Source organism: Schistocerca piceifrons, chromosome 8 (assembly GCF_021461385.2).
Source record: "Schistocerca piceifrons isolate TAMUIC-IGC-003096 chromosome 8, iqSchPice1.1, whole genome shotgun sequence".
In the NCBI taxonomy this organism is placed as follows: Eukaryota; Metazoa; Arthropoda; class Insecta; order Orthoptera; family Acrididae; genus Schistocerca; species Schistocerca piceifrons.
In genome coordinates this window covers 35,934,605-35,961,441 of record NC_060145.1, presented here as the reverse complement: position 1 = coordinate 35,961,441, position 26,837 = coordinate 35,934,605, and the positions used below count along the sequence as shown (strand labels likewise).

The 26,837-nt window shown below is 45.7% G+C and overlaps 1 protein-coding gene across 1 annotated transcript in view; it reads right to left on the bottom strand.

Annotated features, from left to right (window-relative positions):
* LOC124711549 (collagen alpha-1(I) chain-like) overlaps window positions 1-26,837 on the bottom strand; it is a 125,898-nt gene that overhangs the window by 73,631 nt on the left and 25,430 nt on the right. The window contains exons 3-4 of the mRNA XM_047241685.1: window positions 14,468-14,776; window positions 8,813-9,075 (exon numbers count right to left, since the gene is read on the bottom strand). Coding sequence (XP_047097641.1) covers window positions 8,813-9,075; window positions 14,468-14,776 — 572 coding nt within the window. The remainder of the gene's footprint in view (window positions 1-8,812; window positions 9,076-14,467; window positions 14,777-26,837) is intronic.

Here is a 26,837-nt window from a genome sequence, read left to right as displayed (position 1 = left end):
TTTACTTCAAGGAATCGTTTCTGTTACATCTTACTGTTACATTTGAAGCTAGATCTATTCGAGAGTTAGATATCATAACGGTTTATGGAACTTTGTGATTACGATTTGCAGTAAGTCAGCGTTTCTTCTAAACTGCTTCTCTGCGCTTCAGAATTTGATTCTGCAAGCAGACACCCAGAGAGATTCTATACACACACCTATTATGAGTCTTTCCTTTCTACTCAGAGATCTGTGGAAAAACACATCATATGTGCAACGGTATCACGGCAGCTGAGTTTTTAGCGGCCGTCGTGGACATGATCATCTTATGTTCCTTAGATTTACTGTAATGATCGATATTCCTTCTCGTTTATACAGTTTTTGAGTATTTATAGAGTTACTACTTCGTTTCTTACCATATTTCTTCAGCTGGGACAGTACACTGCCGTTCGCTTTTATAATTGTTGAATGAATGCGTGTATCCTGCGATTTACCAGTATTGATTGCAAATACGGCCAGCAAATTCCTGTCAGTTATGCACCAGTTAGTGCAGAAAATGAAAATCTGTTAAACTTCGATCATACAGGGGTGCCTCATGGTGTGTAGTGACTCACAGTTCGTTGGCGGTCTTCAACGAAATCACATATACTTAGAGATACCTCATGTGAATGAATTTTTCGTAGAAGTCGTAGAAATAGGGTACGATCAAATCCTTTACTTTCTGGAAGTGCCATGGGGTGTATAAAATCGTATTTCAATTGCTTCAGTCCTCTTTGTAGTCAATAAGCAAGACTTTCGTCCATTCACGATCGTCGTGTGACTAGAGCCTGCCGTCGGGTAGACCGTTCGCCGGGTGCGAGTCTTCCGATTTGACGCCACTTCGGCGCTTTGCGCGTCGATGGGGATGAAATGATGATGATTAGGACGGCACAACACCCAGTCCCCGAGCTGAGAAAGTCTTCGACCCAGCCGGGAGTCGAACCCGGGCCCTTAGGATTGACATTTTGTCGCACTGACCACTCAGCTACCGAGGGCGGACCATTCGTGTCTACTCAGGGGGTACACAGGATGAATCCGAACTTACTGAGAAAATTACGGAGATTTTTCAGAAATATTTTCTTAGTATTTTATATAATGGACCTGTGGTACGTGGTGGCTCGTTGCAGAGTAATAATGAAATTAAGCTATATAGGTTTGTTACCTTATTATCTCTACTTCTGTAAGAATACCTATTCAGCCGTGAATAAGGCGCAATCTGCACTAACTAAAACGAATAACTCATAACACACAGTAATACAACAGCGCTCAGGAGCAAAATAGCTGTGATGTGGTTGCCAGCCCTGCAGGAACGGTTCAGCGAAGCATCTTTGTTTCGCTCTTGCTCCACATTCATTGATCGCGTACATGGGGTCCATACCAACCAAATCTTCATCAGTAACACCAGCCATACCGCTTTGTATCAGCAATATCCGAAAAAGCCAAATCCGAGACAGAACCGAGCAGTACAGGCTGCGGTTAAGAGCAAAGCTGACATCACTGTTGCAAAACACTTAATGACGGTAACAGGTTTGTTTCCGGAAAAGATACGCAATGAATACCGTCGACAATTCACTGTTGTGCAGATATTTTCAGTGCAATACGGGTACAAAGGTAAATGGGATACGAATTGAAACGAAATGCTATTACTCTTTAACAAGCCTCCAGAGATCACGGGCCGCTTATGCCAGATACTCGGAAAGTATCCTTGAATAACATCCGAAATTGCGTCTGGTCTCTTCAGGTTCATCCTGTAGAAGTAGGCGCAGTTGCTACGCAGAAACACTTTCTTCTAACCTAGTAAACAGTGATATCTTATCCTTATTCCCTCAACAAGTATTTTTTCTAAAAATACTTCTGTAATTCATTCAGAAGAAAATGTCATATGAAGAGAATGAATATTTCTGTCATTTAGAAACGGTGGTGAGTAAATCATTTTCGTATTTGTCTTTCAAAATGCCAGAAAAACTACACAAATCTCCCGAAGAACAGTAACAAACTTGAAGCGCCAAGAAAGATATAAATAAAAAAGAAAGAAACTAATCCGCCTTGTATCCTTAAACACCCACTAACGCAGCACTTAATTCATTTTCCGACACGAGTTGCGTCCATTGTCTTGAGCGGCCACTCAGAAGAATGAAGTCAGGTTGTTTACCTCGCGTGAGAGATGGCCTCTTCTCGCTGCATTCACCTCGACCCACTGTTTTCCATCTCACGCACAACCAGGCGCCCTTGGAAGCGCCAGGAACATCAACAGGTGCAAACTTGTTCCGTGATGCTGCATTCTGTGCGATGTCTTTTCTAGTACTGTATAATTCTGGTGACGATGCCGTAATTGTAGGACGGGGTCGTGGAGTGCATCGGTTCTAGCCTTTTCTCGAAATCGTTGCAATCGATCTTGTTCGGATTAAAAACATTCAGAAAAACCGTCGCGGACGCTTCAGAGACACCTTATGAAAGGTTGAATTCGCGACACAGATCGCCCCCAGTTGCAAAGCAATTTCGCAGTTGGTAAGATACACGAAGGTGAGAAAGTTTTTTCATAACACCAGGAGACTGATAACTCAAAAAAAGAAAAAAGAAAAAAAGAAAGGAGACGAGGCAGTGAGTATCGACTTCGAACGTGGACTAATCATTGGATGCAGTTTTAGTCGACTGTTGATTATACGAATGTAAAGGGGAAACGCCATAGAACAACAAGGCAAATATAATACATGTATGTCAGAGGACGTCGAGCAATGTATACAATGTGTAAGGAGGTTTTAAAAAAAATCATATGAAGTTATTGGAAGAAATCACTTTAGAATTGCAAAGTAATACCAACAGTTCAGCAAACACAGTGACTGTAGGTAGGAATTTAAAAAGAACGGGACACGATTGTGGAGCAGCTCCTCATAAGCCATGCCTTTCTGTATTTAGTGCTAAGCGACGTTCGACCTTTGAGTTGGTGTAATTAGCGACGCATTTGGACAGTGGATGCCTGGAAAAGAGTGATTTGGGCTGACGAATCACGCTGTAGCCTGTGCCAATCCGACTGGAGGGTTTGGGTTTGGCGAATGCCTGGATGTCTAGTGACGACAATGAAGTACACAGGGGAGCTTTGTTACAGTACGGTGGTGCTTCTCGTTGGCAGGGTGTGAGCCTCATATTGAGCTTAAGATAACGCTGAATGCGGAAGTGTGTGAACACATTTTGCAACATTGTGTAATGCTCAGAGTAGAAAAACTGTTCGGAGACGATGATTGTTTCCATCGGAATGGCAATACACATTGTCACACAAAGAGTCACGAGCTAGCGACACCTACATATACAGATGGCGGGCCGCGCGGGATTAGCCGAGCGATCTGAGGCGCTGCAGTCGTGGACTGTGCGGCTGGCCCCGGGGGAAGTTCGAGTCCTCTCTCGGGCATGGGTGTGTGTGTGTTTGACCTTAGGATAATTTAGGTTAAGTAGTGTGTAAGCTTAGGGACTGATGACCTTAGCAGTTAAGTCCCATAAGATTTCACACACATTTGGACATTTTTTGAACAGATGGCGCTACTATCGTATACAAACGGTATAAAAAGGGAGTGTACTGGCGAAGTTGTCATTTGTACTCAGGTGATTCGTGTGGAAAGGGTTCCGACGTGATTATGGGCGAACAACGAGAATTAACAGACTTTGTGCCCAGAACAGTAGTCGGAGCTAGATGCGTGGAACATTCCATTTCCGAAATAGTTAGGAAATTCAATATTCATAGTGTCAAGAGTGTGCCGAGAATGCCAAATTTCAGGCATTACCTCTCATCGTGGACAACGCAATGCTTAACGTCCTTCAATTAACGACCGGAAGGGTCGGAATTTGTGTAGCGTTGTCAGTGTTAACAGACAAGCAAAAGTGCGTAAAATAAGCACGAAAAACTACGTGGGACGTACGACGAACGTATGCGTTAGGGCAGGGAAGTGAGATTTGGCCTTCACAGATTATGAGAGCAGATGAGCGACTCGAGTGCCTTTGCTAACAGCGCGATATCGCCTGCAGCCCTCTCTTGGGCTCGTGACCATATGGAGTTGGGACCTCGACGACTGGAAAACGGTGGTCAGGTCAGATCAGTCCTGATTTAAATTGGAAACAGCTGATGGTAAGATTGGAGTGTGGCGCGGACTCCGCGATGCTGTGAAAGCAAGTTGTCGACGGGACACTGAGCAAGCTGATGGTGGATCCCTAAATGTGTGGGCTGTGTTTCCAGGGAATGGACTGGTTCACTGACTGAAAACAGTTCAGTTCGGCTACTTGGAAACATGTTTGCAAACGACTATGCAATTTTGGCGGATGAGAATTTTTTGAAAAAAAAAAAAAACTAGGATCCTCCTAGAAAAAGTACTCCGCAGATGGGGACGAAACGTCGGGTTTTAACGTGAAACCCATTGGACCACGGCATGATAGCCCGGAACATTTTATTAATTGTGGCATTTCCTGCCGTGAAAGTTTAAATTTTACAGTGCACCATGTAACCAGGTCATAGCTATTCGCGGTTGGTTTGAAGAACATTCTGGACAATTCGAATGAGTGATTTGGCCGCCCAGACAGGCCAACATGAATCGTATCGAGCATTTCTGGGAAATAATGGCGAGGTCAGTTTGTGCACAATATCCTGATCTGGCACCACTTTCGCAATTATGGACCGCTATGGAGGCAGCATGGCTGAGTATTTCTGCAGGGGACTTCTTACGGCTTGTTGATTCCATGCCGCAATGAGGCGCTGCACGATGCTGGGAAGAAGGAAATCCCACTTGATATTAGGAGATGATCCATGACTTGTGTCACCTGAGAATAAAGCTCCATCTGTAAGGCTCTGTTCCGTGAACAGTAACATTCATGGAATGAAATGGACTGCGCATTGTCCCTATCTGAACCCAATGTAACACCTTTTGGGTGACTTAGATCGTCGATTTCACTCCAGATCCAACAACACTGTCTTCTCTGGTTTGAAGTCTTGAGGAGGAATGAGCTGCCATTTCTCCATATTTAGACATAACTCTGAAAGTGTCCTTGCAGTGCTGAAACAGTCACAAAAGCGATTGGTGGACACATCACGTGTTAATGTCCTCTAATAAGTGTATGGATACTTTTTATCTGATACAATATGCAGAAAAGAAGAGGACTGCTCAGGAGAGACAAGCATGCAGAACTGATCAACCCAGTTTTTGGACTGAAGGCAACAACATGTGCACATGTGTTAGTGCTGTTGTGTAGCACCGGTGAGTACGAGGACATTTCGAAAAGTAAGGATACAATGGCTCGCAGTCCTTAAATAGAACATTTATTTAGAAAACGTCAGTTACATCTTATTAAGTGGATTACTTGTTATTTTTTCGACATAATTACCCCCATTATACAAAAATTTGTTAAGTCGGTGTACAAGCTTTTGTATCCCACAGTCATAGAAGGTTGCCGCCTGTTATCGGAACCATATTTCAACTTCATCTTTGATCTCTTCATCTTCATGGAATGATTTTCCACCAAGATGTGACTTCAGGTAACGGAACACATGGAAGTGGCTGGGCGCAAGGTCCGGGATGTATGGCAGATGGTCCAGTACGTCCCATTTAAATTGTTTGAATAGTGCTTTGGTTACGAGCACTGTCTGAGGCCGAGCGTTGTCATGAAGCAAGCGGACTCCATTTGTCAGCATTCCCCTGCGTTTGTTTTGAAATGCCCTTCGAACACGTTTTAAAGTCTGGCAATATGCAGCAGCATTAATTGTCGTTCCAGGAGGCATAAATTCCAACAGAAGAATGCCTTGTCTGTCCCAAAAAAACAGAAGCCATGATTTTCTTCGCTGAAATCGACGTTTTGCATTTCTTGGCTTTTAGTGAATTCGAATGGCGCCATTACATTGATTGTTGCTTGGATCAGGTGTATGGAGATAAACCCACGTCTCGTCACCTGTCACAATGTGATCAAGGAACTCATCACCTGCTTCAGCATAGCGTGCGAGGAATTCGAGTGCAAAGTCCATCCTTTTCTTTTTGTGTTCTTCCGTTAACAGTTTTGGAACCCAGCGCGCACACAATTTCCTGCACCCTAACTTGACAGTCACAACGTTATAAAGAGTTGTCATTGACACGTCCGGTATGATCTGATGCAATTCTTTCAATGTGAGACGTCTATTCGCACGAATTGCTTCCTCCGTTCGAAGAAGGGCATCAAAGATCACAGATGGCCGACCTGTTCTTTGTTCGTCATGAACATCGGTCCTACCTTCAGAGAAATAACGAGACCATTTAGTCACATTTTGTCGATTCATAATGTTCCCATAAACAGAAACAATTTCTTTGTGAATATCCGCTGGTCGCTGACCTTTTGCATGAAGAAAACGTATGAAGGAGCGCACTCCGGATTTGGCGGGATTATGAATCGGCGCAGCCATTTTAAACACGACCTACTCCAACCAGAAGCAACGTTCAACTGCCGAACGACCGCGAGGAGAAAGCTAACCGTTCAAGGTTAACACCAGTGTTGCCAACTTGCTCGCCAAAACTCTTCTGTTCCTTTGGCGTACAGTGTATCTTTACTTTCCGAAATGCCTTCGTATTTAGATATCTCTATGGTGCGAAAAGTGGCAGTTGACCCTGAATAAAGGAAAGTGCGAAGTTATTCACATGAGTACTAACAGAAAACCGGCCGTGGTAGCCATGCGATTCTAGGCACTTCAGTCCGGAACCGCAGCTACGGTCGTAGGTTCGAATCCTGCCTCGGGCATGGATGTGTGTGATGTCCTTAGGTTAGTTAGGTTTAAGTAGTTCTAAGTTCTAGGGGACTGATGACCTCAAACGTTGAGTCCCATAGTGCTCAGAGCCATTTGAACCATTTTGAACCAAAAGAAATCTGCTAAATTTCGGTTACGTGATAAGTCACACAAATCTGAAAGCTGTAAATTCAGCTAAATACTTAGGTACTACAGTTACAAATAACCTAAACTGGAACGATCACACAGATAATATTGTAGGTAGAGCAAACCAAAGACTGCGATTCATTGGCAGAACACTTAGAGGGTACAACTGGTCTACTAAAGAGACTGCTTACACCACGCTTGTCCGCCCTACTCTGGAGTATTGCTGTGCGGTGTGGGATTCGCATCAGGTGGGACTGGCGGATGACATCGAGAAAGTTCAAAGAAGGCCAGCTCGTTTTGTATTGTCGCGAAATAGGGGAGGTAGTGCCACAGACATGATACATGATTTGGTGTGGCAATCGTTAAAACAAAGGCGTTTTTCATTGGGGCGGGATCTTCTCATGAAATTTCAATCACTAGTTTTCTCCTCCGATTGTGAAAAATTTGTATTGGCACCTACCTACATTGGGAGAAATACTCATCACTATACAGGGTGTTACAAAAAGGTGCGGCCAAAATTTCAGGAAACATTCCTCACACACAAATAAAGAAAAGACGTTATGTGGACATGTGTCCGGAAACGCTTAATTTCCATGTTAGAGCTCATTTTAATTTATTATTCCACCTACGCTCAATGGAGCACGTTATCATGATTTCATACGGTATACTCTACCTGTGCTGCTAGAACATGTGCCTTTACAAGTACGACAGAACAAGTGGTTCATGCACGATGGAGCTCCTGCACATTTCAGTCTAAGTGTTCGTACGCTTCTCAACAACAGATTCGGTGACCGATGGATTGGTAGAGGCGGACCAGTTCCATGGCCTCCACGCTCTCCTGTCCTCAACCCTCTTGACTTTCATTTATGGGGGCATTTGAAAGCTCATGTCTACGCAATCCCGGTACCAAATGTAGAGACTCTTCGTGCTCGTATTGTGGACGGCTGTGATACAATATGCCATTCTCCAGGGCTGCATCAGCGCATCAGGGATTCCATGCGACGGAGGGTGGTTCAAATGGCTCTGAGCACTATGGGACTTAACTTCTAAGGCCATCAGTCCCCTAGAACTGAGAACTACTTAAACCTAACTATCCTAAGGACATCACACACATCCATGCCCGAGGCAGGATTCGGACCTGCGACCGTAGCGGTCGCGCGGTTCCAGACTGTAGCGCCTTTAACCGCTTGGCCACCGCGGCCGGCACGGAGGGTGGATGCATGTATCCTCGCTAACGGAGGACATTTTGAACATTTCCTGGTACAAAGTGTTTGAAGTCACGCTGGTACGATCTGTCGCTGTGTGTTTCCATTCCATGATTAAGGTGATTTGAAGAGAAGTAATAAAATGAGCTCTTACATGGAAAGTAAGCGTTTCTGGACACATGTCCACATAACATATCTTCCTCATTTTCTTTGTGTGTGTAAGCGATTGGTGGAGACACCACGCGTTAATGTCCTCTAATAAGTGTCTGGATACTTTTTATCTGCTAGAATATGCAGAAAAGAAGAGGACTGCTCAGGAGAGACAAGCATGCAGAACTGATGAACCCAGTTTTTGGACTGAAGGCAACAACATGTGCATGTGTGCTGGTGCTGTTGTGTAGCACCGGTGAGTACATGTAAAGCTGACCATTCACAGACCAACGAGTCGGCCAACCCCCTGCCGCTGATTGGGTTGTTGACCTGTTTGACCGTGTTTGGGCACACTGTGACTGCTTGGCAGACCCTACCTGTGCCAAGTCGCGTGCCAGTTTTACCACTCAGAAGGGACCGGTACGCCACTGGAGCAGTGGAGCCTACGCTCCTGGAGCACAAAGGCGAACACGTCGGCACAGAGCCAGCTGGATGGGGGGCGTTGGCCGATCTGCCGGCCTGAGAATGGGATGCTTAGAGAGATGTGAGCTGTGGGGTGACTGACCTCCTCGCGGCGCGACGTGGGTCCGGCCGCCTTGAAGCTGTAGGTGCCGTCCAGCCGGCGGGTGACCTCCGACCTGCCCCTGGGCAGCCTGGCGTCCCCCGGGCGCGGCCGGCCCGGCGGCGCCTGCACGAACAGCGGGCCGCCTACCGACAGGTCTGGGTGCGCCGTGAGCACCTGGAAGCCAGTGCCCGAGCCCGCCACGTACTCCACCGTGTGGCGCTCGCCCGCGTCGTCCACGAACGAGTAGCGGCCCTTCACACGCCCTGCCGACAGGCACAGTAGTCACTCGTCGCTGGCAGCCTCGTGTAGGTGGCGTATCGCACGGGTGGTGTCACACTCACAGTATTACGCGCATTAACACTGTATGTAGGACTGTGGTACTGGGCAAAGCTGGTCGTCTAAAACAGGTGTCTCCAAACTACGGCCCGGCAAACCGACCCGCGTCAGCTGGCCGGACATCCCCGGTGTCCGGCCCGCCAAGTGCGAGGGCTGTCCAGAAAGTAAGTTCCGATTGATCGCGAAATGGAAACCACATTGAAAGTTAGAAATGTTTTATTTGTAACAGTTAGCTACACCTTCCAGCCACCTCTCTACGTAGTCGCCGTTCTGACTTAGACATTTGTCGTAGCGTTGAACCAACTTTCCAATACCCTCATCATAGAAGCCAGCCGCCAGTGCTTTCCGCCAATTCTCCACGCTGGCCTACACCTCGTTGTCTGTGTCAAAATGTTGTCTTCAAAGACAGCGGTTCATGTGACCAGAGATGAAACTCAGGGGGAGACAATTGCGGACTGTATTGTGGGTAATCTAACATTTCCATTTGAAAACGATGCAGGAGCATCTTCATTGCCCCTGCAGAATCCGGCTGAGAATTGTCTTGAAGAAGAAACAGCACGTCAGTTATGTAATGTTGACTGCATAGCTTCAGGCGAAATTTCTCGCCAGGTCCTCGTACCTGGCGGGAAACACTATTTTCTAGACATCTTTACGAACTCACTGTGAGCTCAGAAATGAGAAGAGCGACGTGATGCTGTCTATGGTCATACTAGAGATACTGGCCAACACATCTGTGCAAAGCTTTATCGGATTTTCATAGTCGTTTCCATTTCGCGACCGATCGGAACTTAATTTCTGGACACCCCTCGTATTTGAGTGGTACCTATACTGCCAACAATTGACTTTCGAGACCTATCGCGACCAATACACGGCGACATTGTCGGAGCTCTATCTTTACAAAGCGGAAGGTCATGGTTAAACTTGTAGCTATCCACAATAAACAGACAGACCATTCTCCGTGCGATAGAGCAAAAAAAAAGAACGGTTAACAGACTAGTTTGGCGAAAACTGTCAGACGTTTCGGCCACTCTTGCACGTGGTCTTCCTGAAGTGACGCAGCCCTGAGAAGGGCCACTTTCAACAGTGACCGAAACATCGGACAATTTTATACACACACCAAAAAATGTTTTGCATCATCTCGGTTCCGAGAGTTCCGGAACCTGTACAGAAAGTTGGGATAGAGATCTAAATAAATATCAGTTCCGCCCTTTTTATTGCTCATAAAAACCACACACTGCATGTTGTATCACCACACAGCGAGACCTTCGAGGTGGTGGTCCAGATTGCTGTACACACCGATACCTCTAATACCCAGTAACACGTCCTCTTGCACTGATGCATACCTGTATTCGTCGTGGCATACTATCCACAAGTTGATCAAGGCACTGTTGGACAAGATTGTCCCACTCCTCAACTGGGAATTCAGTGTAGATACCTCAGAGTGTTTGGTGGGTCACGTCGTCCATAAACAACTCTTTTCGATAGGGGTCATGTCTGGAGAACTTGTTGGCCACTCTAGTCGGGCGACGTCGTTATCCTGAAGGAAGTCATTCACAAGATGTGCAGGACGGGGGCGCGAATTGTCGCCCATGAATACGAATCCCTTGCCAATATGCTGCCGATATGCTTGCACAGTCGGTCGAAGGATGGCATGCACGTATCGTGTAGCCGTTATGGCGCCTTCCATGACCACCAGCGGCGTACGTCGGCCCCACATGATGCTACCCCAAAACATCAGGGAATCTCCAACTTGCTGGAGAGTGTGTCTAAGGCGTTCTGCCTGACCAGGTTGCCTCCAAAGACGTCTCAGTCGGTTGAAGGCATATGCTACACTCATTGGTGAAGAGAACGTGATGCCAATCCTTAGCGATCCATTCGGCATGTTGTTGGACTCATTTTCACCGCGCTGCATGGTGTCGTGGATGCAAAGATAGACCTCCCCATGGACACTGGGAGTGAAGTTGCAGCCTATTGCGCATAGTTTGAATCGTAATACTATGTCCTGTGGCTGCACGAAAAGCAGTATTCAATATGGTGGCGTTACTATCAGGGTTCCCCCGAGCCGTAATCGGTAGGTTGCGGTCATCCACAGCAGTAGTAGCCCTCGGGCGGCCTGAACGAGGCATATAATCGACAGTTCCTGTCTCTCTGTATCTCCTCCATGTCCGAACAACATCGCTTTGGTTCACTCCGAGACGCCTGGACACTTCCCTTATTGAGAGCCCTTCCTGGCACAAAGTAGGAATGCGGAAGCGATCAAACCGCGGTGTCGACCGTCTATGCATGGTTGGACTACAGACAACAGGAGCCGTGTACCTCTTTCCTGGTGGAATGACTGGAACTGATCGGCTGTCGGACCCCCACGGTCTAATAGGCGCTGCTCATGCATGGTTTTTTTACGTCTTTGGGCCGATTGAGTGACATCTCTGAACAGTCTAAGGGACTGTGTCTGTGATACAATATACACATTCAACGTCTATCTTCAGGAGTTCTGGGAACTGGGGTTATGCAAAACTGTTTTTGATGTACGTACTTCAGCACTCTATGCTTATTAATTTCAAATTAGGATGTACGTCTGACTCATTATTATTAGCCGTTTAATACCTTTTTTGGGTCATCAGACTGCTGACTGGGTTGATGTTGCTCGCCACGCCTTTTTCTGCTGTTCTAATCTCTTCATCCCTGAGTAGTACTTATAGTCAACATCATCAAATACTGTACTATATATTCCAACATCTGACCTCTCCCTAGAGTTTTTACCCTTTCCAGCTCCCTTAAAGTACCAGTGAATTTATTGCATGGTTCTCTAACACATGTCCTATCATCCAGTACCTTCTTCTTGTCAGTGTTCTCCAAATGTTCGTTTTTCACGAAAAATGTGGAGAACCTCCTCATTCTTTACCTCACCAGTCCATGTTATTTTCAGCATCCTTCTATAGCACCACATCTCAAATGCTACGATTGTCTACTTTGCTAGTTTGTCATTGGACTATGATCACCTTTCTTACAGTTCTGTGGTCCAGACTTACATTCTCAGATATTTCTTCACCAAAGTAAAGTCTATGATTGATACTAGTAAACTTCTTTTGGTCAGGAGTGAATGTGCTGCTCTGCTTTTTATGTTCTCCTTGCTTCGTCCGTCATGTGTAATTTTACCTCCAACTCAGAAGAAAACCTACATGTTGTCTGCTTCGTCGTCCCCAATTTTAATAAACGTATCGGTAATCTCATTTATTTTACTCGTCCTTATTTTCGTGTCACTCTCGATCCATACTGTGTACTCATTAGACTGCTGATTCCATTCATCAGGTACTGCAGCTCTTCCTCTCTTTCACTCGGTATGTGAAAGTAATCTGCGGATTTTATCGTCGATATACTCTTTCCCTGAATTCGGATCCCACTGGGAACCTTTATTTTATTTCCATCATTGTTTTTCAGATATATAGAGTCGAGCACTTAGTTCTTGGTCTCCCATTCTTATTGTTGCCTCTTGTTTCTTGTACATACTGTGTATTGCTGGGGTTTCCCAATGGCTTGCAGTTACTTTCGTAAGAATTTTGCACCATTTTACATGGCCGAATACTTTTTGTAGGTCGAGAAGTATTAGAAATACTTCTGCGGGATAAATATCTCCTCTAGAATTCTCCTTACATTATGCTCTTCAGATGTATGTATCACCATTGCACACGTTATGATGTCATCTGTCCACCCCACAGTACAGCGTCGGCTCTGTCTTTTTTCCAACCCTTTTCTGAATACCACTGCGGACCACTATACCTGCCTCATAGAGGGAACTCTATGGGGAATGTAACTCTCGTTAGGAATCTCTGTCCTTGATGCACTCCAGCACGAACTGATTGAAGGCAGATTGGTAGCTACTCATTTGGATCCAGAACAGTTGGACACCCAGTGGAGACCACTCTACCAACATCATAGGTAGGAAATTACATGGGGTTAGTAGACCCACTCAGGAATTCGTAAATCCAACATAAAAATATGGAGTGAGGAACAGCGGATAGTCGCACTGTTGTAGCAGCATTTACAAACAGCCGTTATTGAAAACTTTATTTTGGCCATTAGTTTCAATGCCTTAGTAGCGTCTCCTCCAGACTCCAATACCTCAAACATCCAGATGATTCCAGTCGTATACGATAACACAGTAAAAGCTGAAGTAACTGGATTCGATATCAATCTTTCGAATAGTGTGTCGAAACACTGCTATAGCATGCAGTCACTACAGCACTTTCAGTATTACGCACATACCGGGTGATCAAAAAGTCAGTATAAATTTGAAAACTGAATAAATCACGGAATAATGCAGATAGAGAGGTACAAATTGACACACATGATTGGAATGACATGGGGCTTTATTAGAACAAAAAAAACAAAGTTCACAAAATGTCCGACAAATGCGCGTCATTTGGTGATAATCGTGTGCTCAGCCGCCACGTTCGTCATGCTTGGCCTCTCAGGTCCCCAGACCTCAGTCCGTGCGATTATTGCCTTTGGGGTTACCTGAAGTGTATCGTGATCGACCGACACCTCTAGGGATGCTGACAGACAACATCCGACGCCAACGCCTCACCATAACTCCGGACATGCTTTACAGTGCTGTTTTATTCCTCGACTACAGCAATTGCGGAGGAATTATGGTGGACATATTGAGCATTTCCTGTAAACAACATCATCATTGCTTTGTCGTACTTCGTTATGCTAATTATTGCTATTCTGACCAGATGAAGCGCCATCTGTCGGACATTTTTTGAACTTTTGTATTTTTTTGGTTCTAATAAAACGCCATGTCATTCCAAGCATGTGTGTCAATTTTTACCTCTCTATCTACATTATTCCGTGATTTATTCAGTTTTCAAATTTATACTGACTTTTTGATCACCCGATTTATACCTGGAATACTCTGGACATTTGATTACTTGGGCCTACAGGATTCGCTACTAAGGCGTTGTAATTAGTAGCCTAAATAAAATTTTATAATCTATCAGCTGATGGTAAATATTACTATTCCAGCACGCAGCAAATTGAAGAAAAAGTGGTAGCTAGAGCCCTCATTTGGGGTATAGTGTCCAGGAAAGGTGGTTGACAATTGGTAGCACTATATCCAAATTGTAGAGAGGAACCGTATGATGAATGTGGGTTCACCATTGGAATTCCTGTCCTCAGTGTACTGTAGCTCGTACTCACTCATAGAGACCATGCAACTGAGGTCCTCCTTGGGACTGTGATAACTGCAACAGGTGGGCGTCCGCCAGGACTCTCTGCCGGTGTTATACAGAAGTAAGTGTAGGGGCAATGAGGACTCACCTAGGGCGTCGCTGTCCTCGGTGCGCTGCAGCTCGCGCTCGTTGATGGTGAACTGGTAGCTGGGGCTCTCGTTGGGGTCGTGGTAGCCGGAGTAGGTGGGCTGGTACTGGGGGCTGTCCTGCGGTACGGGCGGCCGGTACGGGATGACCGCCTGCGACAGGTCCATGCGGCGGTGGACGCCGGCGCCGCGCACCCGGTAGCCGCGGGGACCCGCCGAGTAGACGGTGTCGGGGCGAGAGCGCTCCCCCCAGCGGCCCTGCACCACGCCGTTGCGCGACGTCGCCGTGTGGAAGTGCAGCGACGGCGGACCTGCCGGCAAGCGCGCTGCTGCAGCAGGTGGCTCCAGCCGCGAGCGGGCCGCGGCACCGCAGGCAGCTCACAGGAGTGTCCGCGAGGGCCGAGGCGGAGTATTGTATACCGATTAGGTTCCTTTCAGATTACGCTGATACAGTAGCTCCCTACTTAGCAATCATATACAACCGCTCGCTCACCGATAGATCTGTAACTACAGACTGGAAAAATGCGCAGGTCGCTCCAGTGTTTAAGAAGGGTAGTAGGAATAATCCATCTAACTACAGACCTATATCATTGACGTCAGTTTGCAGTAGGGTTTTGGAGCATATACTGTATTCAAACATTACGAATCACCTCGAAGGGAACGATCTATTGATACGTAATGAGCATGGTTACAGAAAACATCTTTCTTGTGCAACGGAGCTAGCTCTTTATTCGCACGAAGTAATGGCCGCTATCGACAGGGGATCTCAAGTTCATTCCGTATTTCTAGATTTCCGGAAAGATTTTGACACCGTTCCTCACAAGCGACTTCTAATCAAGCTGCGGGCCTATGGGGTATCGTCTCAGTTGTGCGACTGCATACGTGATTCCCTGTCAGGAAAGTCGCAGTTGGTAGTAATAGACGGCAAATCATCGAGTAAAACTGAAGTGATATCAGGTATTCCCCAGGGAAGCGTCCTGGGACCTCTGCTGTTCCTGATCTATATAAATGACCTCTGTGACAATCTGAGCAGTTCTTAGGTTGTTCGCAGATGATGCTGTAATTTACCATCTAGTAAGGTCATCCGAAGACCAGTATCAGTTGCAAAGCGATTTAGAAAAGATTGCTGTATGGTGTGGCAGGTGGCAGTTGACGCTAAGTAACGAAGAGTGTGAGGTGATCCACATGAGTTCCAAAATTACTCGATAAATAGTACAATTCTCAAGGGTGGCAATTCAACTAAGTACCTGGGTGTTAAAATTACGAACAACTTCAGTTGGAAGGACCACATAGATAATATTCTGGGGAAGGCGTTTCATTGGCAGGGCACTTAGAAGATGCAACAAGTCCACTAAAGAGACCCCTTACACTACACTCGTTCGTCCTCTGTTAGAATATTGCTGCGCGGTGTGGGATCCTTACCAGGTGCGATTGACGGAGGACATCGAAAGGGTGCAAAAAAGGGCAGCTCGTTTTGTATTATCACGTAATAGGGGAGAGAGTGTGGCAGATATGATACGTGACTTGGGATGGAAGTCATTAAAGCAAAGATGTTTTTCGTCGCGGCGAGATCTATTTACGAAATTTCAGTCACCGACTTTCTCTTCCGTGTGAGAAAATATTTTGTTGAGCCCAACCTACATAGGTAGGAATGATCATCAAAATAAAATAAGAGAAATCAGAGTTCGAACAGAAAGGTTTAGGTGTTCGTTTTTCCCGCGCGCTGTTTGGGAGTGAAATGGTAGAGAGATAGTATGATTGTGGTTCGATGAACCCTCTGCAAAGCACTTAAATGTGAATTGCAGAGTAATCATGTAGATCTAGATGTAGAGTGCATGGAAACACCAAGTCCCCCCTCACTCACTTCCGCCCCTACCCATCGTACAAGTTACTGTACTGGTCTTGTTAATTTCTCACTGTTGTGTTCCGATCGCTAGAGTTCAACATACGCTACTGGCCATGAAAATTGCTATACCAAGAAGAAATGCAGATGATAAACCGGTATTCATTCGACAAATATATTACCCTACAACTGACATGTCATTACATTTTCACTCAATTTGCGTGCATAGATCCTGAGAAATCAGTACCCAGAACAACCACCTCTGGCCGTAATAACGGCCTTGATACGACTGGGCATTGAGTCAAACAGAGCCTGGATGGCGAGTACAGGTACAGCTGCCCACGCAGCTTTAACACGATACCACAGTTCATCAAGAGTAGTGACTGGCATATTGTGACGAGCCAGTTGCTCGGTCACCATTGACCAGACATTTCAATTGGTGAGAGATCTGGAGAGTGTGCTGGTCAGGGCAGCAGTGGAACACTTTCTGTATCCAGAATGGCCTGTACAGGACCTGCAGCAGGCAGTTGTGCATTATCCTGCTGAAATGTAGGGTTTCATAGGGATCGAATGAAGGGTAGAGCCACGGATCGTAACATATCTGAAATGTAACGTCCACTGTTAAAACTGCCGTCAAGGCGAACAAGAGGTGACCGAGACGTGTAACCAATGGCACCCCGTACCATCACGCTTGGTGATACGCCAGTATGGCGATGACGAATACACGCTTCCAACGTGCATTCACCACGACGTCGCCAAACACGGATGCGACCATCATGATGCTGTAAACAGAACCTGGATTCATCCGAGAAAATGACGTTTTGCCATTCGTGCACCCAGATTCGTCGTTGAGTACACCATCGCAGGCGCTCCTGTCTGTAATGCAGAGTCAAGCGTAACCGCAGCCATGGTCTCCCAGCTGATAGTCCATGCTGCTACAAAAGTCGTCAAACTGATAGTGCAGATGGTTCTTGTCTTGCAAACGTCCCCATCTGCTGACTCAAGGATCGAGACGTGGCTGCACGATCCGTTACAGTCATGTGGATAAGATACCTGCCATCTCGACTGCTAGTGATACGAGGCCGTTGGGGTCCAGCACGGCGTGCCGTATTTCCCTCCTGAACCCACCGATTCCGTATTCAGCTAACAGTCATTGGATCTCGACCAACGCGAGCAGCAATGTCACGATACGATAAACCGCAATCGCGAGAGTCTACAATCCGACGTATATCAGAGTCGGAAACGTGATGGTACGCATTTCTTCTCCTTACACGAGGCATCACAACAACGTTTCACCAGGCAACGCCGGTCAACCGCTGTTTGTGTATGAGAAACTGGTTGGAAACTTTCCTCATGTCAGCACGTTGCAGGTGTCGCCACCGGCGCCAACCTTGTGTGAATGCTGTGAAAAGCTAATCATTTGCATATCACAGCATCTTCATCCTGTCTGTTAAATTTCGCATCTGTAGCACGTCATCTTCGTGGTGTAGTAATTTTAATGGCCAATAGTGTACTTACACTTAAGCGTTTATCGGAGTTGTAATCTTATTTTCAGTTCCCTATATTTTCGGTTAGTTGTCTGTCTCTCTCTCTCTGATGGGTGGGGCGCCGTCTTTGGGAGACATATGACCAACAATATTGGCATGAGCCTCGACCTTGTTGCCCGCGCCTTGTGAGACAGATGTTGCCAGTTACCATACTGTGCACCAAGGATCTGTTCGTGGAAGCTCTGTGTCGAATGGAATCAGCTGACTACTGATGTCCCGCACGAATTTGATAAATACGTGCTACGTTGCTGTGTATGTGTCGAGCGCCTGGACGTGTACGGGTATGGAGACAACCTCACGAATTCATTGACCCTGCATGTCAGCAAGGGACTGTCCAAGCCGGTGAAGGCTCTGTATTGGTGTGGGGCGTGCGCAGTTGGAGTGATACAGGACTGTTGATACGTCTAGATACGACTTTGACAGGTGACACGCACGTTGGCATCCTGTATGATCATCTGCATCCATTCATGTCCATTATGCATTCCGACGGACTTGGGCAATTCCAGCAGGACAATGCGACGTACCACGCGTCCATAATTGCCACACAGTTGCTCCAGGAACATTTTGAGTTTAAGCACTTCCATTGGCCACCGAACTCCCAAGACATAAACATTATTGAGCATATCTGCCCCCAGATGCAAAGCAACTTCGCAGTTCTCAAGATACACTAATGTGAGCACGACTGAGATTAAAGCCAGCCACGTAGAATTTTGACAACCCATCACTGTAACCCGACACTGGAAAATGTATCCCTCTCTAGTAATTTTTGTAAGGACTGAAAGGGAAGATGGAGCCCATTCCAAATTGGAAGTACAAATAAAAGTTTTCCCCTCACAGTACCATTAAAAATCACATTAGTTTTCTACTTCAAATGTTGTTTAGCTCTTGCAATAATTTTTCCATGACACTAGGAGTCTGATAACTCAAAAAAAAAAAAAAAAAAAAAAGACAAGGCAATGAGTATTGACTTCAGACGTGGACTAATCATTGGATGTAACTTTAGTGACAAATCCATCTTGGCACAATTCAAACCTTCTAAACGTGACCTAGTCGACTGTTGATTATATGAAGGTAAAGGGTTCAAATGGCTCTAAGCATTATGGGACTTAATATCGAGGTCATCAGTGCCCTAGACTTAGAACTACTTAAACCTAACTAAACTAAGGACATCACATACATCCGTGCTGAGGCAGGATTCGAACCTGCGACCGTAGCAGCCACGTGGTTCCAGGCTGAAGCGCCTAGAACCGCTCGGCCACCGCGGCCGGCCACAGAGGAGAAGAAAAGAAAATGGAGTATGTGCTAAATGACGATCAGTTTGGCATTGGGAAAGGTAAAGGCATCAGAGAGGCAGTCAAACGTTACGATTGATAGTAGAAGCAAGACTAAAGACAAATCAAGACATGTTCATAGGATTTGTAGATCTGGAAAAAACGATGTGTAATGTAAAATTGTGCAAGATGTTTGAAATTCTGTGAAAGACAGGGATAAGCTGTAGAGAATGTAGAATATGTGTTAGAACAAAGAAGGAACAATAAGACTGGAAGACCAAGAACGAGGTGCTCGGATTAAAAAGTGTGTATGACAGGACGTAGTCTTTGGCACCTACTGTTCATCTATACACCGTCCCTTAAGAACTCACACACATTTGAACATTCTGAACATTATTTTCCTCGCCGATTCTGCAGAGAACATCCTCATTCCTTACCTTACCAGACCAACTAATTTTCATCATTCTTCTGTAGCACCACATCTCAAATGCTTCGCTTCTCTTCTGTTCTGGTTTTCAGTTGTTCATGTTTCGCTACCATTCAATGCTACCTCAAAGGCCTATGTTTCATAATAGACTTCCCTTGGCCAGGAATGCCCTTTTTGCCACCGCTGCTCTGCCTTTTATGTCCTCATTGATCCGTCCATTATGGTTGGTTTTTCTGCGTAGGTAACAGAATTACCTAACTTTGTCTACTTTGTGATCCACAATTCGTATTTTAGTTTCTCACTGTTCTCACTCTGCTGCTTGTCGTTAGTTTCTCTTTCTTCTATTTACGCATAATACATATTTTGTACTCAACAGATCCTGTAATTCATCTTCATTTTCACTGAGGAATGCAACGTCATCAGCGAATCTTATCATTTATGTCCTTTCACTCTGAATGTCAATCCTACTCCTGAACACTTCTTTTAGTTTCGTCAGTGGTTTTTACAGGCAGATTTCCTCGTCAGTCTAATGTCCTAGTTGTCGGATGTTTTTACCACTGACGAAACTAAAAGAAGTGTTCAGGAGTAGGATTGACATTCAGAGTGAAAGGACATATACGATAAGATTCGCTGATGACGTTGCTTTCCTCAGTGAAAATGAAGATGAATTACAGGATCTGTTGAGTACAAAATATGCATTATGCGTAAATAGAAGAAAGAGAAACTAACGACAAGCAGCAGAGTGAGAATAGTGAGAAACTAAAATATGAATTGTGGATCACAAAGTAGACAAAGTTAGGTAATTCTGTTACCTACGCAGAAAAACCAACCATAATGGACGGATCAATGAGGACATAAAAGGCAGAGCAGCGGTGGCAAAAAGGGCATTCCTGGCCAAGGGAAGTCTATTACGAAACATAGGCCTTTGAGGTAGCATTGAATGGTAGCGGAACATGGACTACGGAAAACCAGAACAGAAGAGAAGCGAAGCATTTGAGATGTGGTGCTACAGAAGAATGTTGAAAATTAGTTGGTCTGGTAAGGTAAGGAATGAGGATGTTCTCTGCAGAATCGGCGAGGAAAGTAATGTTCTGACTGTTCAAATGTGTGTGAGTTCTTAAGGGACCAAATTGCAGAGGTCATCGGTCGCTAGACTTACACACTACTTAAACTAACGTATGTTAAGAACAACACACACACCCATGCCCGAGGGAGGACTCGAAACTCCGGCGGGAGGGGCCGTGCAGTCACTGACATAGCGCTTCTAACCGCTCGCCCACTCCGAGCGGCAGGAAGGGAATACATGGAAAACACTGACAAGAAGAAGACAGGATGATAGGACCATCGATTAATTTCCAACCTACTGGAGGGAGCTATAGAGGGTAAAAACCATAGAGGAAGGCAGAGATTGGAATACATCCGGTAAATAACAGGAGGCGTTGGCATAGTAGAGGAACTCGTGGCGGGCTGCATCAGACCAGTCGGAAGGTAAAAGAAAAGCTAGCATTCCACAGGGTCTCTAAAGCACAACTGTTTAGTGTACATGTGTGATGAGTCTGCGTACGGTTCTGTTCTGTTGACGATGACGATAAGACGACAAGAAATGGACGTAAGGATGATCAGGGGTCAACGTTCTCCGACAACTAGGTCATTAGAGACGGGGAAGGATTGAGGAGGAAATCTGCCGTGTCCTTCCCAGGGAACCATCGTGGCATTTTCCATAACCGGTTTGGGAGAACAACTGGAAAACCCTAAATGAGGAGGCTCGGACATAAATTGGAAGAGTCTTGCGCCCACATGCGAGTCGACTCTTCTAATCACTGTGACACCTCGTTCGGTGACGTGAAAGTGAAGGAAGAGAGTACGTACTATCACAGGAACACAGACTTCTCGCTCTCAGATCGAGGGTTCGGGAGCTGCAGAGGCTAATGTACAAATCCTACAGACTGGTTGTCATTAAAAGTGACTCCAAGAGATTTTTGTAGTGTACAAATCCGACAGTCGTCATTACAAGTGAGTCCAAGAGAGTTGGGTAATATCTGGTGATCAAGAATTAACAACCACCATTCCTTAATTCTTGCTGCCGCGAATATGATGGTAATATTTTTTACACAATTAATATTCGAGCCATTTGCTCCTAGTCGAAGGCGACACGACTAACATCTGTTCAGAAATCATAGCCAGGCAGTCAGATTCTTTGTAACACGAAAGAAGTGCAACATACCACAAAAATAACAAATATTCCAGTAAAACAATACCACAGGATGCACATGATACATTTAAGCAGTGTACAGACTTCGTTCCCTGTTCACATTGGGAGGAAGACTCTATAAATCTGTTGACGAGCATCAGTCGAATTATCCACAAATAAATAAAGCAACAGCTGTATTTTTATATAGGATTTATTACAGAGACAGTCAGTTTCGACATTCCTAATGCCACCAACATGTTCTCTATGGTAACATAGTGGCTGAGCCTGTATTTCCAGACAAAATATCATGCCAAAGTCAACCAGTATTTGCACAACGTATTTAACTTGGCTGGACACTTGTAAACAATCTGAGTGCACTACGGTTCGCTTTTGCATTATATTTTGTCTGGCAAAACAAGCTCAGCCACTGTGTTACCACAGAGAGCCTGATGATGGCATAAGGGAGTGCCGAAACCGGCTGCCTCTGAAATAAATCAGTAATGAAAAACCACCTTTTGGTGGTTATATATATCGTCCGACCTAGCAAGGATGAATGAATTGAAACTCTACGAAAGTATGAACTTCTTAAGAGTTTCTATGTGTTTAGTAAGAATCTACTATAAACGTACAATAGAATTATCATCAAATGAGTAAACAACGAAAGAGAATGGCTAATTATTGCAACCGGCTGTGTCAACATTATGGAGTGGAACGTAAAGTCTAAATATCAGTGGTTTTTCGATATCTCTGTTAGCACTAAAGTAAGATGGGGAAGGATCAAACCTGCTTTAATGATACTACTAACTATGCAACTCTGTTCTCGGCTTAACGGGGAGTACTCTTCACTATACGGAACGTGTCGTGCCAGCTGACCGAATATCCGACCAGCGGTGAAACTGGATTCAGGATTTTCTGGCAGACGTAGTTCATTACGTTGTTCCTAATGTCAGGGAACTGTGCGATGTAAAAGTAACTTTTGGAGTTCCTAAAAAAGCTCCTAATAAGATTGTTACTCACAACAATTGAACTGTATACGAGTAAATGATCTGGAAGATAACATTGGAAGATCAGTGTGGTTGTTCACAGATGATGCTATATTACGTACGAAAGTCACAGAGACAGAAAATTGTAGCGAACAGCAGGAAGATCTGAAAAGCAATGATGCTTGGTGCAGGAAGTGGCATGTGGTCCTCTACATAATAAGAAGTCTAAATGAGCCCGTTTTCGGGAAAGCAGCTTTGGGGAAAGGTGCGGGAACCGCGATCCTATTTCTTGAGGGCTGCCCAGAAAGTAATGAACTGCACTTTATTTTCTCCACCAATTCCTGTTTGAACATAATGAGAATTACACATACTAATGAAATGTGTTTTATCTGCACACCCTATTTTTCCGCGTAATCTCCATCCCGTTCTGTGGCCTTCCTCCAGCGTGAACCAAGGGCGTGTATGCCCTGTCGGTACCAGTCCTTGTTCTAGCAGCGGAACTAGTGCTTCACTGTGTGAATCACCACCTCATATACCGAGCGAGGTTGCGCAGTGGTTAGACACTGGACTCGCATTCGGGAGGACGACGGTTCAATCCCGCGTCCGGCCACCCTGATTTAGGTTTTCCGTGATTTCCCTAAATCACTCCAGGCAAATGTCGGGATGGTTCCTCTGAAAGGGCACGGCCGACTTCCTTCCCCATCCTTCCCTAATCCGATGAGACCGATGACCACGCTGTCTGGTCTCCTTCCCCAAAACAACCAACCAACGACTACCTCATGGTCCTCAAAATGTCTTCCATGAATGGCATCCTTTAATGGCCAAAACAAGAGGAAGTCCGAGGGGACTGGGTCTGGGCCGTATAGTGGATGGCGTGATATTGCCATCCCTGTTCTGCGAACTGTTCACCAGTCCTCAGTCTTGTGCGGGGCCGATCGCTATCGTATTGCAGCAGAACATCTCGTGGTTACTGTGGCGCCAGAGTCGCCTGTAGCGGGTCTTTAGTTTTGTTATTGTGTCGACATATGCTTCTGAATTAATGGTACCGCCTCTTGGCGTCACATCAGTGAGGATCACACCTTCACAGTCGCAGAACGCGGTGATCATGACATTACCGACGGAAGCAGTTGCTTTGAATTTTTTCTTCTGTGAGGAGTGGGAAAGGCGCCTTTCCAAAGACGGTCGTTTTGTTTCGGGCCTAGAATTGTGAACCCAGGTTTCATCACCTGTCACAACCCGGAAAATGAAGTGCTCCCCCTCAGCTTCAAAACGTTAAACAAATTAAGACTTTTTTTCTGTGCCATTTGTGATCCACCGTTAGAGACCCAGGACCCGTTTTGCACACACTTTTGAATATCCAAGAGCGGATAATTGTATCCACACTTTCTTTGCTGATTGACAGACTTAGCGCCAAGTGCCGAGTCGTATTGCGTCTGTCCTCGCGAATTACATCGTCTGCTCGCTGCAACTGTCAGGTGTATTAGCCGTGGATGGTCTCCCCGAGAGCTGTAAATCGTGGAGCTCCGCCGAACCGCATTCTGAAGACCTCACCCTCTGTGCCCAGCAACTGTCGACAGCAGATGATGCTCCATAGACGTTGCACAAGCGTTTGTGAATACTCCCCACAGTTTCTTTCTCTGCAGTGAGGCATTCAATGACGGCACGTTGCTTGTAACGTACATCACCTACAGACGTCATTTTGAAAATGTCCTGCAGCTGCGCTATCTATCAGAAGTGACGGAAAATTGACGCGCTCACTCAGAAGACTTCAAGTAATACATACGCAACGTTTCGCACTCCTAACATTGTTTTGGGCTGAGAAAAAAAAATGCGAAGCTTTACTTTCTAGGCAACTGATGTCTCATCGGTTGTGAAGAGTTAGGTGTGTATACTTGTCGTGTGGATGTCTGCGATAATTATCTGTGTAGCGTAGTTTTATGTTTGCACTGGCTTGGGTAATGGGTGTCTAAGGGGATCGCCCGGGCTTGTTGTCCATATCCAGTGAGACGACCCCAACAAACAGTGTCACATGCCCTCATTGCATGAGACGCCGTGAAAAGGTTTGGAAGTCAGCCCAATACCCAACACATTGGGTGCATAGTCTGATGATCAGGCACTACCTTCCCCCTACCGGTCAAATTTCTTACGCCATCAGGAATCGAATCAACTAACTCCGAACTACTCGTGATTTCACGGGCGACCGTTCGCGATTTCGGCTACAGAGGCAGGTCCATTGTAAAATATCGTGCATAAATATACGGAAAGAGCCACTGTTGTGCGCTTACGTGACTGGCGATAAGTCACTGGAAACAGTCACTAACTCAAAATGTTTTGGAGTATGCGACAGGCGTGATGTGAAGTGGAACGACAATGTAACATACTCCGTAGTTTCCTCCAGCTGCTCTACTAACGAGACGTTCTAAGAATCCTATGGAAATGTAATTCATCCACAAAAAATTAACACCCTCGCTCAACCGTTTCTTGAATACTGCTCGACGGTCTGTGGCTTTTACCAGATAACTCCAATAGAAGATCTGTTTCGTAAGCGCGAGAGCCTTTGGAGCTGCTCATCCAACTCTGCAAAGAGATGCTCTAGAATAGAGGTGTTGCACATCGCAGATAACTTCAGTATCAAAATTTATCGAGCGTACGTTCCAAGAAAAATGAGGCAGCACCCCTAAGCCGTGGTAAAATTTGCGGTTTTGAAGAGCGTGCCGGAGTGCGTAACGTGAAGCAGTCGCTCTCCGTTTCTGGCGGTGGCGCCGCTGTGGCAATCGCAGCTTTGGTGTCTCCCTCTGGTGGGAAAGAGGAAAGGTTGTCTGTTCACGTGCATTAAAGGGACGCGATAAGCTCGCCAGGGGGTGAGTTGGTCAGCCGGGTCAGTGTGGGGCAGTCAGTGTCTGTCTGTCGTCCGGAGTGCTAGTATCTGTTAGGCCGCCAGTCTGCTCGAGTTTGCTCAGGCAATGGGCATTGGCGGTTGGATCGATCGGTTGGTCGGTCACGCACTGAGACACGAGATGACTTGTCAGTCTTGAGTGTCGGCGCATCTGAGGTCGCCACGTCAGTCCAGTGGGCCGCGCCGTATAGCGAGGGGCAGTGGCTTCGCGGCCGACACGAGAGCAACAGAGTCAAACCACGACATCGGTCTGGCCGGTGCGAGCTGCGACGCCGTGAGACGGGAGATCGGCGCGCCTTCCTGCGTCCGTTGAAGCGGCTGGCAGCGGACGGTTCGGGAAAGCGTTTTGGGGAAGCTGCGCCAGGTCTTCGCCAGACATCGCAGTTTATTAGAAGTTAAGTGATTCGTGATGTATTGTTTCATTTAGTTGTTAAATTCTACTGGTTCTCTTGGTCAGTCTCTCGTCCCCAGCTTGCTCGTTTCTCTCCCGTCCTCATTTGTTAGGCAGTTAGTGTCTGTTTGTCTGTCTGTCGGTCTGCCATAAATTAATAGCTGCCTCTGTCATGTTTGTCGGATTCGGTGTTAAAGAATTTATTGCTTAAGGTGAGAAGGACGAATTCCTGAAATGTGTTTTTATCTTGCCTATCATCTTGAGAGATGGTATATGTGTAAGGTAGAGCATGTTTCTACATTTTGTGTAAGACTGCATTTCATGGGTTTTTGTTTAAATTGTCATTTTAGTATATAAGGTTGCCACACTTCCACCGTAAGAGTTCTTTTAAAAACAAGTTGCACTTCCGGTGAAAAATAATTTTTATTGTGAGTGTTTTGTACCATTTCCATCCCTCCTACGGGGTGCATAGTTTATATGTTTGTGTGAATTGTTAAAATTTTTAGTATAGTATAAAGTAGTCTGGTGTGTTGCAGATTTGCACCAGTATAGTCTTTCAGAGCTTGTTGTGAGCGGTCGTGACTACGGCCGTGTTAAAAGGGAGCGGCAAGGTTCTCAGCCCGAAAGCTCATAGTGTCAAAAGAAATTTGTTATTTCTGCCTCTGAATAAATTGTAACTTGAGATTTACAGGATGCTTTCTGATTATAATTTTAAATCTGTTTAAAAAAAAAAAAAAAAAAAAAAAAGGGGGGGGGCACTTACAGGAATAAATTCTTGGAAAAAATTTAATTTGCTTTCATCTGTTACTCACTGGCAACTACA